This window comes from Microcaecilia unicolor, chromosome 6, assembly GCF_901765095.1.
Source record: "Microcaecilia unicolor chromosome 6, aMicUni1.1, whole genome shotgun sequence".
NCBI lineage: Eukaryota > Metazoa > Chordata > Amphibia > Gymnophiona > Siphonopidae > Microcaecilia > Microcaecilia unicolor.
This window is the reverse complement of record NC_044036.1, coordinates 191,038,041-191,053,212: the sequence shown is the minus strand read 5'-3', so window position 1 is coordinate 191,053,212 and position 15,172 is coordinate 191,038,041. Positions and strand designations below refer to the sequence as shown.

The 15,172-nt window shown below is 43.3% G+C and overlaps 1 protein-coding gene across 2 annotated transcripts in view; it reads right to left on the bottom strand.

The window, feature by feature from the left end:
• Positions 1 to 15,172, bottom strand: part of EMC3 (ER membrane protein complex subunit 3) — a 160,181-nt gene that overhangs the window by 86,379 nt on the left and 58,630 nt on the right. For both annotated transcript variants that reach the window (XM_030205446.1, XM_030205447.1), the window contains exons 4-5: positions 13,969 to 14,026; positions 6,545 to 6,638 (exon numbers count right to left, since the gene is read on the bottom strand). In XM_030205446.1, coding sequence (XP_030061306.1) covers positions 6,545 to 6,638; positions 13,969 to 14,026 — 152 coding nt within the window. The remainder of the gene's footprint in view (positions 1 to 6,544; positions 6,639 to 13,968; positions 14,027 to 15,172) is intronic.

The following is a 15,172-nucleotide window of genomic DNA, read 5'->3' as shown; positions in this document are numbered from 1 at the left end:
TCACCTGCACTCCACTCGATGCACCACCGTCCGACGACATCAGGAGACGAGGTCCCGGTACCACCGACGTCGATGCAGCTATCCGATGTCTCGGCGCCGATGCAGAGGGCCGATGCCTCGATGCACTCGATGCACTGGCAGCCAAGGATGAAGGTCTGGACGCTGATGACGTCGATGCACACGATGACCCCGGTGCCGATGCCGACGAAGCGCCCGAGAACAAAACGTTCCACTGGGCCAATCTCGCTACTTGAGTCCGCCTCTGTAACAGGGAACACAGACTACAGTTCTGGGGACGGTGCTCGGCCCCCAGACACTGAAGACACGAAGAGTGCCTATCAGTGAGCGAGATTACCAGGGCGCACTGGGTGCACTTCTTGAAGCCGCTGGAAGGCTTCGATGTCATGGGCGGAAAAATCACGCCGGCGAAGTCAAAATCCGAAATGACGAATTTGGAGCACCAAAACTTTAAGGGAGAAAAAATCTCGACCGAGGCCGAAAAGAGGCCTACCCCGACGACGAAAGAAAACTTACCGGGGCAAAACTGGAAGTACGGGAAGGGGAAAATGAAACCCAAGGGGGTTTTCGGAGCACTTCCCGACAGCTAGAAAACTTTTCCGAAGAAAAAACACGTCAATAAAACACGGACGCGCGAGGTCGACTCTCCGGGGCTCGACACGACAAAAAACACAGCCGTACCGAGTGCGGACGAAAGAAGACTGGCCGGCTCGAGCCGGTTTCGGGCGGGAAGACGGCCGCGCATGCGCGGTGCGCGCGGGCGCGCGAGAGCTAGCAAAGGACTTTGCTAGGAAGATTCCGATTGGAGGGGCTGCCGAGGACGTCACCCATCAGTGAGAACAAGCAGCCTGCTTGTCCTCGGAGAAAAACCATAATAAGCATAACCACAAATGTGAACATGAATTATAAGGTAAGAGAACATAATACTATTTTAAAGAATCAATGAAATAATTTAAAAGAGAATTTTAATGAGAATTATTTTTAGCCAAGTAGCTCATTTATAAACTTGAACTGAATTCCACCATTTATCATAAACTAATGAAAGCTCCTTCCAATGTAGAACAACTCTGATGGCAAGTGAATTAAGGGTATTAAATAACAATCCTCTATTGAGTGAAGGCTTATGATATCATCTTTTAAGACTACAATCTTGGGAGTCACGTGATGCTAGGCAGAGGGTAGGACGCCGCAGGGCAGAGCGCCGAGGCCCCTAAGATAAAATCTACCCTTGGACAGCACGAGAGGCGATTTGGAAACCCACGAACAGAACAAATAAGTTGGGCACGTTGAAAAGTCCTAAAGGAACTAATTTGGTGCACCTGTGATGACCTCCAAAACACAGAGAAAAGACGGAGCACGAGGGCGAGCTGGGGACGGTAAGATGGTGGACCCTGGCCCCTCGGGAGAAACTGTAAGCTCCGTTTGGGCGGCTGAAATTGCAGCTGAGGTCTCGCAGCTGCTGGAGACCTCTGTGGACTTAAAACTGCAAAAGATTGCTGAAAAGTTGGATGCGGTAGATGGTAAAATAGAGAGGCTGCGCACAGATATGGCAGGATATCAGCAAAGACTGTCTGATATAGAAGACCGTTGCACGCAGCAGGCCAGCCAGCATGAGGAATGGCGGAAAAAGTTTGAGCAAGTAGAGCAGAAGCTAGAAGATCTTGAGAACCGGGAGAAGGAATAACCTCCGGTTGGTTGGATTTCCTGAGTCCCTACGAGAGGTTGATTTAAGGGAGTTCCTGGAATCCTGGCTGCCCAAAGCACTGAATTTGCAGGCTCTGGAAAAGACCTTAAAAAGAGAGAGAGCACATCGTTTGGGCCAGCTAAGGCAAGCAGCAGGACGTCCCAGGGTAGTAATATGTAAAATCCTTAATTACTCCCATAAACAAGAGATTCTGAGAGCCTGGAGGCACATCATTTTATGCTTTCAAGATTTCTCTGCGGCTGTGGCATTACAACGGAAGCAATATGGAGAAGCGTGCTCAGAGCCGTTTAAGAAGAAAGTTAGATTTGCCTTAACTGTATCCAGCGCGGCTGCGAGTGCAGCAGGATGGCAAGCTTCGATTTTTCAGCTCACCGACCGAAGCCCTAAAATTTGCCAAACAGTTAGATGGCGGCGTGGAAGTCGCAGCAAAAGAACAGGAGCGCTGATCGTGGTGAGAGCCAGCAGAAAGAAAGCTACCTAGAAGGAACTGAGAGGGAAGCTCAGAATCTGCAAGGAATCATTCTACGGACAGTAAAAGAGAGTGCATTTGTCTTTCTCCCTGTTTTAAAGTGAAAGATATGAGGGTTACTGATTGATTGTGAGGGGGGGGGGGGGGGGACTTGTTTTGTTAATGTTAGGAATATAAGTGCAAACGTGTGGGGATAAAATTATAGAAGTATAGGAACGGTCCTTTTAAAAGCATGGCTAACTGTGGTACTTGGGGGATGGGGTTTGCTAATGTTTCAAGATTATAGTTGTGCTGTAAGGGAGGGGCGGGGCGGAAACGTGACAAGTTCTCTAGACAGGACGCAGATCTGTTTCTTGGGAGGGGGGTAAGAGGGGAGGGTTTGGGAGAGGGGAGGAAAGGGGAGGGAGATGACAAGGGGGGGAGGAAGAGGGGTTTTGTTTGTTGTTGTGGTTTTTATTGGTTTCTGCTCTTCTCTCTTTCCTTAGGGATCGTTGTCCAGCAGCAGTGGTGGAGATGGGGGAGGGCACCCAAGGGCTGGGGGGTGTGTTCCCAAGGCTGTAAAAGTAGAGGCTGGCTATACAATAAAATAAGAGAGGGGACTAGGTCATTTTAAGTTTGTTTCCTGGAATGTGGGGGGAGTTTCGTCGCCCATAAAGCGGAAAAAACTTTTACAAGCTTTGAACCGCCATGCAGCAGATATAGTATTTTTGCAGGAGACGCATCTGTCAGCTGCAGAGCATGCCAAATTCCAACAAGGATGGGTGGGAGGAGCGATAGGCTCCCCAGCTTGCAATAAAAAGGCAGGGGTATTAATACTTTTCCGTAAGGGGCTGCATCTTTCCATTAAAGGGGTAAAGAGGAGTGCAGAAGGCAGATATGTATTAGTGGAGGTGGAATTGGGGGGTTTTACATATGTACTCTGCAATGTCTATGCACCGAATACTTTTGACAAAAAATTTTATAGGGAGATTTTGGCATTGTTGGCTCCATACCAAGGGGGTAATATAATTTTAGGTGGGGATTTTAACATAGTTTATAACCCATTGGTAGACAAAAGTAGCGGGAGAGGACAAGGTCAGGCTTATTATGAAAGAGGCCTGCCTTTCTTGTGCTCTACACTAAACTTGATAGATGTGTGGAGAATTTTACACCCAACATGCAGAGATTATACTCATCTATCAAGAGCGCACTCAACCATGTCCCGTATTGATTATATTTTTCTCTCAGATACTTTATTTTCCAAGGTGATTGAGGCGGAGATAGGCCCATGTGAGATTTCAGATCATTCTCTACTTTGGGTGATCTTGGAACAAACAGGGGGAGAAAGAAAGGGAGGAGGATGGAAATTTCTGCTGGAGTTTTACAGGGATACGAAGTTTCAGGCATTTCTGAGAGAAAAATGGAGAGAATTTGTGGTCCACAACAGGATGCATGTGGAACAGGCCAGTTTGTACTGTCCTCAGAGGTGAGATCATTGCTTATAGGGCGTGGATTAAGAAAAGACGAGATCAAGAGATTTTAAGATTGGAACGAGAGGTGAGGAATCAGCGTATAAAGTTCGGGGTAAATCCGACCGAAGAGCAGAAGTTAGCGTACTTGGCATCTCAGAGAGAATTAAATGAACTACTGCATGAACGAGTTCAAAAATCGCAACAATATTATAAGCATCAGTTGTACATGTACGGAAACAAGGCAGGGAGCTTGCCAGGGCGCTTAGCTAGAGGGAAGAAAGGGCCGAGCAGAATTTTACAGGTAAAGGACCAGGCAGGTAACATGTTTAAATCTCCGCAGGATATAGTGGCAGGGTTTCAGAGGTATTACAAGGAGTTGTATGGGGAACAGAGGGACCTGATAACGGATAGCATGATGTTTTTAGAGAATGTAGAGACCCCGTTGATTTCCTCGGCCCAGGCAAAACTCCTCAACGCACCTATAGTGGAGGGTGAGTTGATGCTGGCGTTACAGCAGAGTGATATACACAAAGCACCGGGCCCAGATGGATATGGTGTGGCTTTTTATAAAATGTTACAGGAGCTGGTGACTCCCCACCTTTTGAAGTTGTTTAACTCCCTGGCCAATTCAGAGCCCGCATTGGACACCTTCAATATAGCTAAAGTGATAGTGTTACTGAAACCGGGGAAAAACCCAGAGGAGATGGGGGCCTATCGGCCAATCTCCTTGCTAAATAGTGACATTAAATTATATGCAAAAATTTTGGCTAATAGGCTGGCGAGGGTGCTTCCAGACTTGCTAGCATCACCGCAAGTAGGTTTTGTGAGAGGACGGCCGGTGGTCAGTAATTTGAGGGCGATTATAGCCTCCTTGGAGAAAGTGGGGGAGCGGAAAGTGCCTTCTCTGTTGATCAGTTTTGACGCAGAGAAGGCATTTGACAGAGTTGCATGGCGCGTCATGTTTGCGGTCTTACAGAAGGTGGGAATTGAGGGATTTTTCAGGGATGCAGTGGAAGCCCTTTATTTGAACCCGCAGGCTTACATCTGGGTTAATGGAGAGAGATCTGAGGTATTCTCAATAAGGCGGGGCACAAGACAGGGGTGCCCTTTATCCCCGCTACTGTTCATTCTTACATTGGATCCCTTGATACGAGCAATAGAGTCCCACCCTGAGGTGATGGGAGTGAGCTGGGGCAAGTCTACGTTCAAGGTTTCTGCATTTGCAGACGATATTCTAGTTCATCTAACGCATCCTAAGAAGTCCCTGGCGGCGCTGTTAGAATTATTTCATGAGTACGGGGATTACACGGGCTTTAAGACTACAATCTTATAAGAAATCTGAGTATCAATATGAAATATTCTACAAAAATAGTGTGCCATGACGATTGCCAATAAAGTTTTATAAGTTTACAAATCGAATAACAAATGTTTAATGTTTCCCAATTCAGATGAAGGAATACAGTTCTAGAGCCGCTGACCTCTTTGCTTTGGTTCTTTCATGCAGAAATTGGCGGTGTGCCTCCAGCCACTGACCCTGAAACTTCTTGCACACACTAATGCACGAGAAGTCCTGGTGTTGGTAGCTGGAGGAATGCCGCCGACTTCTGCACTAAAGCAGCAGCGTGAAGGAGGAGGGGAGTGCCTCCGGCACTGTATTTATTTGGCTGGTGGGGCCTCAGCATACCTGCCAGCAAAAGTATGTTTAGTGTGTGTGTGTGGGGGGGGGGGGGGGGGGGAAGGTTTTAACCCCTCAGTCCACCCTTGGGTGCCCCCAAAATTGGAAGTCTGGCTACATCCCTGCACTATTGCAGACTAAATTTTCTGAAACTTCACGCACTTACCTCAATCTACGTTACCCCAATTGCAAAGGATTTGGATATAAAACCTATTTTAGATCCAATTTCTCCTTCTTAGGTAGCCAACTCTGGAATGCCCTCCCAAGCCCTATCAGATCAATCAGTGGCTATCTACCCTTCCGGAAATCACTAAAAACCCATCTGTTCAACCAAGCCTATCCTAATGGCCCAAACTAATTCTATGAATCCTACTACCCATCACATATCCACGAGACACAGACATTGACCTTAGCTATCTTTCCAACCAAAATTTCCATTTGCTTATCCTGTACTCATCCCCTTCTGCCTCTTTTACCCTTGCTTACCCCTCTCCTACTCCTTCACCCCTGTCCTTCTCCACCTATCACTTTTGTTATTCCGTTATATTTAACTTTTATTTTCTCATCAATATCCTGTAATCCCTATTACTATGTAAGCCGCATTGAACCTGCTTTGAGTGGGAAAGCGTGGGGTACAAATGTAATGTAATAATAATAATAATGATACAGGGGATCAACAAAATTTGGCAGTATCGGGTTTACCAGAGATGTTTTTATCGATAATAAAAAAAAAAAAAAAACCCCCACTCAAAACCCTGTCAGATCTGAGAAGGAAAAAGTTCCAAGGATGTATTTTGTAAACTGCAACAAGACTCATATCACAACACTCTCCTCAACAGAGCACACTACATCCAGGCAACATTCTTTTTCCTCCATGCCAGTAACTGACTCAGTTACACAGACCAGTAAAAGCACGACGTGGGACCAAGACACATAATTGGGTAAGGCCAGCACTACCTGGGTCCTGTTTCTTACCCACTTCTTAACTGCTTGCCAACTGAGACCCAGTATGTTCAGCTATATTTAGACAACAGGAGAGAGGGAAGCCCAAGCACAGGAAATGAAGCTGAGCAAAAATAAAATAATAATTAAAAAAAAAAACCCCCAGCACAATGGGCCTCCAAGACTGGATTGACATTCAGTTCTTATATTTAAGCATCATGTTCTAAACACTGGATTTCCAAGCACATGCATGACTGGTGTAGAGAAACAGCTTTACCAGCTACCTGTCATTGGAGAAGGAGGTACCACCTTTCTCTTGGTCTTCTTGAAAAATCCATCCTCAGGATTGTTAAAGAAAAATTTACGCATGAGAAAAGACTGAAAAACAAGAAGAAATTCTCTTTAACTGCAAACATTCCAATATTTCCTACTAGCCGTTAAGCCCGTTAAAACGGGCGTTTTTTTTTTTTTTATTTAACCTCCATGTGCAGGAATTGTGCTCTGTCCCATGCTCTTCCCCCATGTCCAGCAACCGTCCTCTGTCCTCTTCCCTCACCCCATGTGCAGCCACCCTCCTCTGTCCCCTGCCCTCCCCTCCATCGATTAATGAAAAAAAGAAATTAAATAACGGGGGAAAACATTTCATAATTGATTTTTACAGTACACTTTTATATATAATGTTTTTTGTGTACACAGAATTTGATCCTTGGATCAATTTTCCTTGTTCTGATGTCTGATTAACTAACACTTTAACATCCGAAGCCTTTCTGACTCTTGAAAAGGCAACCTATAGTTGTCCATGGCTAAATACAGGGTTGGGTAGGTATATTCCTACCTTGTCTAATGTCGCCTTGTGATTTATTAATAGTTATTGCAAATGCAAGGTTTACAGGGAATTGACGCCTTTGTAGTTGGAATGGCAGTCCAGAATCAGTAATAAGATCTATTCGTGGAATGAATACTGTTTCACCTTGTGCACTGCCAGTTATGACTTTAGCCAGTATTAAGTTTCGTTTTAAGTTGGTAACAATCAGTCTTGTTCCATTGCAAAGACCTCTTTTAGTATTTAAATTCCTCAATAGCATAATAATTGCTCCCTTTTTGATTTTCAATGTATGAGGGGCAGTGCCTGAAGGATGTAATGTGTGAAGGAATTCAATTGGGTATTCGCTGACATCATCACCATGCTCACTGATGAGTTTGTCTGAACTGAGGTAAACTTTTTCTTCCTCTTTCAGCTTACTCAGAACTTGTAGATTGATTTCATTGACATGTTCATTTTTGGGGGATAAAATAGCTCTTCTTGAGTATGTTTCAATATCTTTTGATAACAATGTTGTTCCAAATATATCCGTAATAATATCCTCAGTTAGCATGGAGGATGGTATTTCAATGATGTCTTCATGTAGACCCACATTATTTGTTAATTCACCATTGCCTAGTTTAATTAGCCACTAACTAAACATGCGGTCTGTCGACCTCATATTAGTTGTGAGTTTCAATTGTTTGAATTGATTCCAATTTGTATTATACTTTATTGAAGACTGAACAACTTCTGATGAATTGGCGCCAGGAATTACAGGTAAACATTGTCTGAAGTCACCACCCAATAATAGTGGTTTTCTCCCAAATGGAATACTTTGTTCATGTGTTATTTCCTTCAGTGAACGTTCCACACAATCCAGTGCTAACCCAGGTGTCATGGTTGCTTCATCCCAAATGATTAATATGGCATCATTAATTGCTTTTGCTTCTTTTGATGTAATTTTGATACCCGAGACGGATGTTTCATTAAGTTTTAAATGAATTTTAAACTGTGAGTGGTAGGTTCTTCCTGATTTGAAAAGATTAGCGGCAATTCCTGTAGATGCAACAACCACTGGAACTTGTCCATTACCTCTAATGTAACTTAGTAATGTTCTATATAAATGTGTTTTTCCTGTTCCACCTGGGCCATCTAGGAAACAAACATGTATTTTGTGTTGTCTTTGAATAGATAGCATTTTTTATAGTCTCATAAGCTTCTTTTTGTTCTTGGTTTAATGTTGCTTCCAATTCATGCGATATTTGTCTCTCAAGTTCGTCATCGATTGCATCGTTGAAGTTGTTTGGCAGGTTTAGCAAAGGTATTTGTATTGAGAAGTCTTTGCATGTTTTCCCATGTGCCATCAAAACCTCTTGTATATCTGTTAATGCATATGATGTACACATTTTGCAATGCTGTGAAACTAAATGGCCATGCTTTCTGCAGTAGTCTTCAATTAAAGAGTCTTGATGGTTATCCCATAAAGTGGACATGTCAGTCAGGCCACTATAGATGCCAAATAAATGCCTTAAAGTTGTGGGCATACCAGTAGATGCAGCATCAGCTAATGTAGCATTCCACACATTGTCATCAGTTGTTAAACCTTTTGTGACTTCAAAGTATGTGTTGTACTGAACTGCATCAATGGTTTTTAGAGATTGAAAAGAAGTTGCTCCTGGGATATGCAGTAGTAGCAATCTTAAGAAATATCGCTCAGTATCACAGATGTTAACGGGATACATCCTTCCAAATGTTTTCCCAAATCCTGCTTTTCGAGGTTGCCATTTGTGATTTGTTGGATTAAATACAAAGTGTTCTGGTATTTCAGTGTATTTGTACACTCGTGCGGCATGATTTTCTTGATTAAGTTTGAACCATGCAGTTAAAGTGGTGTCCTTATCTTGTTCCAGAGCTGTTGATACACTTTGAAAATTAGGTTGATATACAACAGTTTGTTGTCCTTCTAGATGAATGGATAGTCTCATTATGGAGTGGCTTTGCTGATGCATTTCAAATCGAAATATTCTCCACATAGCTTCAGGAGGGCTTACATAGTGAGAATCAATGTAAGTTTGTACTTCACCAATTGAGAAATGTAGATTTGCGCAATCAATGCCTTTGAAAGCATATTAGAATAAGTATTTCACTGATTTAAATGAAGCACAAATTTCTACATTAATGTGACATTTGTAACGGAGAGATAAGTAAGGATTGTAAGGGACAACCCAACGATTGTCAATGTTATATTTTCCAACTATTACAGGATCAAATTTTCTTCTACGATAAGTCGGATATCCATCTTCATTTGCTGCTGTTTCATTTTGAAACTGTTTTGGAAACCCTTTGCAGCACTTTCCATCTACTAAGCATGGAGAATGTGGATTTTTCTCATCACATGGTCCATGTATCATGGTTGTTGTTATAATGTCATACAAAAGAGGTTGTGTTTTTGCATCTGGTATTTCTGCTGATACTATTCTTTCAGTTGTGAGTATATCATGTGGTTTGTCTCTTGAAGCCAAAGTAAATATCATATGTGAATGTGGTAGTCCTCTTTTTTGAAATTCAATTACCTGCACATATGTGTTTATTTTTCCTAAGATTTCATCCTTTACAATTTCTTCCATAAATTCTTTAAATTTCAGTTTGAAGACCCTATCTACCAAGTCTGGTCTATTTTTAGTTTTTTCACCAGGTGCAAGATTATCAGTAATTTCTTTCCACTTTGGATTACATGTCATTGTAATGAAAAGGTCTGGTTTACCATATCTCATTGTGATTGCCATAGCATCTTGGTAACATTGTTGCATATTCCTTGGGCTTCCAGTGAAAGTAGATGGTAGAATGATTTTTTTCCCTGCATTTTGTGCATCTTCATCATCTTGAACATAGGTTAAGTCATAACGCTTTTCAACTCGTAGTTCTTTTTGCTTTGTTCGTATGAAGTTAAGGTCATTGCTTTCAGCTTTTACATAAGCATCAACAACGTATTGTTGTGTCAAGCGACCCGCTCTTAATAATGGGTTATAATTTTCTCTTATTTGGAAGTAGTATGAGTAATATTGTTTTAGAGATATTTGCCTGGAGCTGTTTGGTTTTACATTGTGTAAAGCTAATCCAATGTCCCATGTTTGTTCTGCATTTGGGAATAATATGGGATAACAAAGTGCATCGACATTTCTGTCTCTACAGTCAACTTGACAGGTTGCTTGTACAGTTTTGTTAGGTCTCAGACGTACCAATAAATCTCTGTTGATTGGAGGTTCTCCGTCAGAACTCACAAACACCATGGCAACCTCATTGCAACGTTGTGGATTGTATGTTCTTGGATCCGTGTTCCTGTTGTTCATAATAGCCATATGTACAGTTGTTGTGTTTAATTTATTTCCATGTAGTTCTTGTTGTTCTTTTTCTACTTCATGCATCATTCTGTATGCTTTAGCTAATGGGTTTGAACCAATAATAGCAGCTAGCTTTTTCATTATGTGTGGTTTGCAAGCTTGATTTGCTGGATTGTTCATCCTTTCTTCATTTGCCAGTGTCTCGTCCAAAATATATGTGCATATTTTGGGTCCTTATGTTCAGGTGGATGAAGTGTTCCTGCAAGATGATACATTTGTCCGTGTATTTTGAAACAGTATGGTCCAAAACCTCTAGGGACATTAATTTTTGCTCCCACTGATACAAATGCTAATGCACTATTATATGATTGTATATTTTTCATAAATGTTTTTGATCTGGATCTTGTGCAGTCATCAAGTTCTTAATGTATTCATTTGTAGTTATAGGCGGTAAATGTATAGACCCTTTATTGCAGCAAACATTAAACTTCTTATCTGTTGGTCTCTCATTTTTAAAGTGTTTTGCATGACAATGTTCACAGATTTCGTAAAAGTTGCCAAGGCTGCTACTGTTTATATTTTTTTCCTGAAACTCTTGTAATGTTCTTAAAGCTTTGTGTCTTGTCATTTGAAGGTCCATTAAGTGTTTGTTGATTCTTGATTGTTGACGTCTGTCTCTTTCTTCATGTTTTTGTAGTTCACTGCGATGTTTTCTGTAATTGCGTACTCTTTCCTTTTCTGCATGTTTTTGTGTTTGTTTTATTTTCATGTCTAATTCTCTCTCTTTGAGCTTTCCTCCTCTTCAATTCTAAATCATGAGCTGCCTGCTCAGTTCCTGTGGTGTCTATTTTTCGTCGTGGCATATTAGTTGTTTTAGGTTGCTTTTTCAATAGTAGTGTTTCTGTTTTGTTACAGTCCTTTTCTTGTTCTGATTTGTCACAGTAGTTCAAATCAGTTGTAATGTTGTTGTAGCTGAGTGTGTGTGAGAGAGAGAGCGTTAGAGAAAGTGTGTGTCTGTGTGAGAGTGAGGTGGTAGTACTCCTTGTCACAGTGGAGGGTCAATGGTTTGATGTTTTTTCTGTTGTCTGGCCCCCCTCCTTGTAATATTGTGTGTGTGTGTGTGTGTGTGCGATAGACAAAGTGTGCAGTGTGAAAGTGTGTGTGTGTGCGTCTGTGTGAGAGACAGAGCATGTATGTGTATTAGAGAGTGAGTGTTAGTTGCTCCTTGTAGCCGGTGTTTGTGGGCTTTGAAAAGTGAGCTTGTGTGTGTCAGTGAGCTGCTAGGACTCCCTGTTACAGTGGAGGGGGTCATTGGCTCCTTATAGCGAGTTATTTTAGGGTACAAATTAGTGCTTTTTTTTCACTTGCCTGCCCCCACCCCTTTTTCTAATATTGTGTGTGTGAGTCAGCGAGTGATAGATAAAGTGTGTCTCTCTGGGAAACAGACAGAGAGCATGAGAGTGAGGTGTCAAAGTGGAGTGGGTCAGTTGGTCCTTATGGGTTTTGTTTAGGTTAAAATCAGTGCTCGTTGTTGTTTCGCCTGCCCCCACCCCTTCTTCTAATATTGTGTGTGTGTGTGCTTGGGTGAGAGAGTGAGTGAGAGAGAACGTGTGTCTTTCTGGGAAAGAGACAGAGAGCATGAGCGTGAGCTGTCACAGTGGTGGTGGTTAGTGGCTCCTTATATCCATTTATTGCAAGGTGCAAATCAGGGTTTTGTTTTTATTTGCCTTCCCCCACCCCTTCGTTTAATATTGTATGTGTATGTGTGTGTGTGTGTGTGTGAGTGAGACAGAGTGCTAGTGAGCTGTTAGTACTCCCTGTCTCAGTGGAGGTTCAGTGTCTCATTGTAGTCACTTGTTGGAGCTGTGTGTCAGTGGAGGTTCAGTGTCTCCTTGTAGGCAGTTGTTGGAGCTGTGTGTCAGTGGAGGTTCAGTGTCTCCTTGTAGGCAGTAGTTGGAGCTGTGTGTCAGTGGAGGTTCAGTGTCTCCTTGTAGGCAGTTGTTAGAGCAGTTTGAAAGGCAGGCTCGTTTTGCAGTCGCGTGCCGGTCTCTTCCCCCCCCCAATACATGTTGTTGTTGTTGTTGTTCCGCCCCTTCTGCTGACTTGTGCTGTTCAGTGAGCCAAAGGGGCGTGACAGGTATGCCTTTGCTTGCAGCAAAGCAGGACGTGTGTGTGTGTGTGTGTGTGCAGCGCGTGAATGCACGTGCTTACCTTTTGCTGTTGGCCTCCTGAACAGTTCTGGATCCCTGCTTGGTTTCTGGTGGTTCTCTTCTCTCCTGCATTAGTTTCTCGTCGGCCAGGTCTCCGCATTGGCTCCTCCCCGGATGGTAGTGGTTCTGGCCATTGGTTATCTTTGTTCCACGGTTCCTCCCTCCGCTGCTATCCTAGTTCTTGTCCAGTCTCCCCCTCCCTACCCCCTCTGATGTCCACGCCCCCTCCTGTCCTGCCTCCTGCTCCAATTTCCATGCCCATGTCCAACAACAGACCTCCTTCCTGTTGTCCGAGTGAAAACAGTAGTGGTCCTGCCGTCCCTCCCTAGAACCTGCCATTTCCCAGCGATTTACACTGCTGTTCCCTCTGCTCCTATCCTTGTGCTTGTCCATCCTCCCCCACGGATGTCCACGCCCCCTCCTTCGCCCCTCTCCATCCGATTTCCACCAACTGTCCTCTGTCCTGTGTTCCTGACTTGTTCTGTGTGTGTGTAGTGCATCACCCTTGTCTCCCTCCCTCCATCCTCCGCCGTTTTGCACGCCTCCACCGTCCCTCCCGTTTATGAGTTCCATACCCTCCTCTGTAGTTGCAGATTTGTTGTGCACCTCCGATGTACATGGCTCCTCCCCCTCTGATTTCCACGCCCCCTCCTTCCCTCCCTATTTGCTGCATTACGTCCAGAACAGGAGCTGCTGGTGGAGGTGTTGCTCCTTGAACGTTCTGTGTCTACTGCGCATTTGCGGGTGAGTACGGTCACCTGCAATTTATATGTTTGATTGTCTATCATACTATAATGGATTCTCCTATTTAAATAGTCTTGCCCTTCTCCGTACAGACTTCTATCCGTTACCATACTGTTTCTGAACAGTATTCTTGGGATTCAAATTCTATTTAAAAACATTAAATATTGAAAAAGACATTCACCTGAGGGCCTGATAGCATTTTTGAAAAGAACTGTACTGATGGGGAAAAGAGCAATCTTGCAATTGTGGCTGAAACCGGATGCACCAAGCGTTGCCCAGTGGAGAGGGGCTATGATGGAATGTTGCTCACTGGAGAAAAAGGGGGTTACAGATTTGGCCTCAAAGAAGGGAGACTACTTTTGCAAGATATGGTACCCCTTCTGGGACACTCTGTTGCCCGTCGCACAAAGTAGAATCTTGAAATGTTAGGGGGAAGGGGTGGGGGGGTGGGGGGGGAAATGTTGAAATGAGCACAAGCTTACCAAGTTTATCAAGTGTACTATTGAACACATATGGTGATGACTGCACAATGTTTATGTCTGGTAATGTGTAACCTGGTTTGCCAATAAATAAGATGTACAAAAAAATATTGAAAAAGAAAAGCATACCTGTTTTGGAATGTATTTTCCATTTTCTCTGAGAATTCTGCTTCGAATTAGGATTTGGCTAAGATAAAGAAAAAAAAAAGAGGAGATGTTGACGTTAAGTCACGGGTATAAATTATGTTGGCCAACAGCTTACATAGCACTACAATAGTCTGGCTAATTAAAACTTCCATGCAAGAGCCTATTGCACTACAGACTATATAGACATAGTGTGAGGTCATAATGACTTGGCAAGATTTTGCCAAGGTCTGAAGGACAGTTCTGTCAACTTGGCTGATGCAATAGGTGGGCAGTTGTGATAACATCTCCATACTGTTTATTGGAACAACAATTCTTGGTCAAGTTGACCCCCCCCCCCCCCCCCCCAAGATTGATGTAAAATGGAGTATTGTGGTTCTTCAAGTGATAACATCTGAAACAAAACTAGACTGTTGTGATAAAGTTTGGGGTCACTTTCTCACCCAACCGAAGAAGCCTCTTGGGAAACAAGAGGTTATTTGGAAAGATCATCTCAAAATCTGCTGATTTGGTGGACCAGATGACAACTGGACTCCCAGATCTGAGCAACTGTCCCTCAGAGACCTACACAGCCTGTAAAACCACAGCAGCCCTGCGTTTTCCCTGAGAAGAGTACTTCATAGCATGCCAGTCAGCCAGCACATGCATGTCAAAGTCTAAAGACAAAGCTGCACAGAACAGCTCTCTTGCCTTTTCCTCCATCAGCTCTATCGAGAGAGGACTGTTCTCTACTGGCCAGGTTGTAACTGTTTCTATTTTGTAGTGCTGGGGAAGATAGGTGGCCCAATCAATTATCAGACCCAGGGTAAATGGTGTGTGTTCCCTCTAAACTATCTGATAGGTACTTGTTGCTTTTCCTTAGGTAATATAGCATTTCTGCATTATTCTCTCATTTATATTATTTTTACCCGCTAACTAAATAAAACAAGTACTGGGTGGAAGGGGGGGGGGGGGGTGGATTTGGGGATAGGAAGGCAGGGCAGTATATTTATGTCACGAAAGATAGCCTGGAGTCATAAAAGTACAGACAATAGGCAATGATAGTTGTACTTTGGAGGTTATAGGAATGGGGATGGGTGGTAGCAAGTTGTTTATAAAAATCGGGATCATAAGCATAAGCATCTTTTGCTCTCTATGTTATGGTTCCTTGCTCGCTTCGATGCTATTGTTTGTTCCCATATACTGTAAT